At 64.6% G+C, this 2,500-nt stretch overlaps 1 protein-coding gene across 1 annotated transcript in view; it reads left to right on the top strand.

Moving 5' to 3' along the window:
• Nucleotides 1-2,500, top strand: part of LOC311118900 (glycine receptor subunit beta-like) — a gene marked incomplete at both ends in the record, with an annotated part of 33,747 nt that overhangs the window by 29,499 nt on the left and 1,748 nt on the right. Inside the window, one exon of the mRNA XM_084193665.1 lies at nt 2,070-2,222. Coding sequence (XP_084049791.1) covers nt 2,070-2,222 — 153 coding nt within the window. The remainder of the gene's footprint in view (nt 1-2,069; nt 2,223-2,500) is intronic.

Below are 2,500 nucleotides of genomic sequence, written 5' to 3'. Positions count from 1 at the left end.
ACCATGACGGACCCTCCACCGCCCCAGACCATGACGGACCCTCCCCTAACCCCAGACCATGACGGACCCTCCACCGCCCCAGACCATGACGGACCCTCCACCGCCCCAGACCATGACGGACCCTCCACCGCCCCAGACCATGACGGACCCTCCACCGCCCCAGACCATGACGGACCCTCCACTAACCCCAGACCATGACGGACCCTCCACCGCTCCAGACCATGACGGACCCTCCACCGCCCCAGACCATGACGGACCCTCCACCGCCCCAGACCATGACGGACCCTCCACTGCCCCAGACCATGACGGACCCTCCACCGCCCCAGACCATGACGGACCCTCCACCGCCCCAGACCATGACGGACCCTCCACCGCCCCAGACCATGACGGACCCTCCACTAACCCCAGACCATGACGGACCCTCCACCGCCCCAGACCATGACGGACCCTCCACCGCCCCAGACCATGACGGACCCTCCACTAACCCCAGACCATGACGGACCCTCCACCGCCCCAGACCATGACGGACCCTCCACTAACCCCAGACCATGACGGACCCTCCACCGCCCCAGACCATGACGGACCCTCCCCTAACCCCAGACCATGACGGACCCTCCACCGCCCCAGACCATGACGGACCCTCCACCGCCCCAGACCATGACGGACCCTCCACCGCCCCAGACCATGACGGACCCTCCACCGCCCCAGACCATGACGGACCCTCCACTAACCCCAGACCATGACGGACCCTCCACCGCTCCAGACCATGACGGACCCTCCACCGCCCCAGACCATGACGGACCCTCCACCGCCCCAGACCATGACGGACCCTCCACTGCCCCAGACCATGACGGACCCTCCACCGCCCCAGACCATGACGGACCCTCCACCGCCCCAGACCATGACGGACCCTCCACCGCCCCAGACCATGACGGACCCTCCACTAACCCCAGACCATGACGGACCCTCCACCGCCCCAGACCATGACGGACCCTCCACCGCCCCAGACCATGACGGACCCTCCACTAACCCCAGACCATGACGGACCCTCCACCGCCCCAGACCATGACGGACCCTCCACTAACCCCAGACCATGACGGACCCTCCACCGCCCCAGACCATGACGGACCCTCCACCGCCCCAGACCATGACGGACCCTCCACCGCCCCAGACCATGACGGACCCTCCACTAACCCCAGACCATGACGGACCCTCCACCGCTCCAGACCATGACGGACCCTCCACCGCCCCAGACCATGACGGACCCTCCACCGCCCCAGACCATGACGGACCCTCCACTGCCCCAGACCATGACGGACCCTCCACCGCCCCAGACCATGACGGACCCTCCACCGCCCCAGACCATGACGGACCCTCCACTAACCCCAGACCATGACGGACCCTCCACCGCCCCAGACCATGACGGACCCTCCACCGCCCCAGACCATGACGGACCCTCCACCGCCCCAGACCATGACGGACCCTCCACCGCCCCAGACCATGACGGACCCTCCACCGCCCCAGACCATGACGGACCCTCCACCGCCCCAGACCATGACGGACCCTCCACTAACCCCAGACCATGACGGACCCTCCACCGCCCCAGACCATGACGGACCCTCCACTAACCCCAGACCATGACGGACCCTCCCCTAACCCCAGACCATGACGGACCCTCCACCGCCCCAGACCATGACGGACCCTCCCCTAACCCCAGACCATGACGGACCCTCCACCGCCCCAGACCATGACGGACCCTCCACTAACCCCAGACCATGACGGACCCTCCACCGCCCCAGACCATGACGGACCCTCCACCGCCCCAGACAATGACGGACCCTCCACTAACCCCAGACCATGACGGACCCTCCACCGCCCCAGACAATGACGGACCCTCCACCGCCCCAGACCATGACGGACCCTCCACTAACCCCAGACCATGACGGACCCTCCACCGCTCCAGACCATGACGGACCCTCCACCGCCCCAGACAATGACGGACCCTCCACCGCCCCAGACCATGACGGACCCTCCACTAACCCTAACCCTAACCCTGTGTGTGTGTGTAGGTTACTACACCTGTGTGGAGGTGATCTTTACATTAAGGAGACAGGTGGGGTTCTATATGATGGGAGTCTACGCCCCCACCCTCCTCATCGTGGTTCTCTCCTGGCTGTCCTTCTGGATCAACCCTGATGCCAGCGCTGCCAGGGTTCCTCTGGGTATGATCTGTAACCTTTAACCCTAACCCTAATCCTTCTGGATCAACCCTGATGCCAGCGCTGCCAGGATTCCTCTGGGTATGATCTGTAACCTTTAACCCTACCCCTAACCCTTCTGGATCAACCCTGATGCCAGCGCTGCCAGGGTTCCTCTGGGTATGATCTGTAACCTTTAACCCTAACCCTAATCCTTCTGGATCAACCCTGATGCCAGCGCTGCCAGGATTCCTCTGGGTATGATCTGTAACCTTTAACCCTACCCCTAACCCTTCTGGATC

This window comes from Coregonus lavaretus (assembly GCF_964263955.1).
Source record: "Coregonus lavaretus genome assembly, contig: HAP1_SCAFFOLD_5510, whole genome shotgun sequence".
NCBI lineage: Eukaryota > Metazoa > Chordata > Actinopteri > Salmoniformes > Salmonidae > Coregonus > Coregonus lavaretus.
The sequence above is the reverse complement of the archived record's forward strand: the minus strand, read 5'-3'. Positions and strand labels throughout refer to the sequence as shown.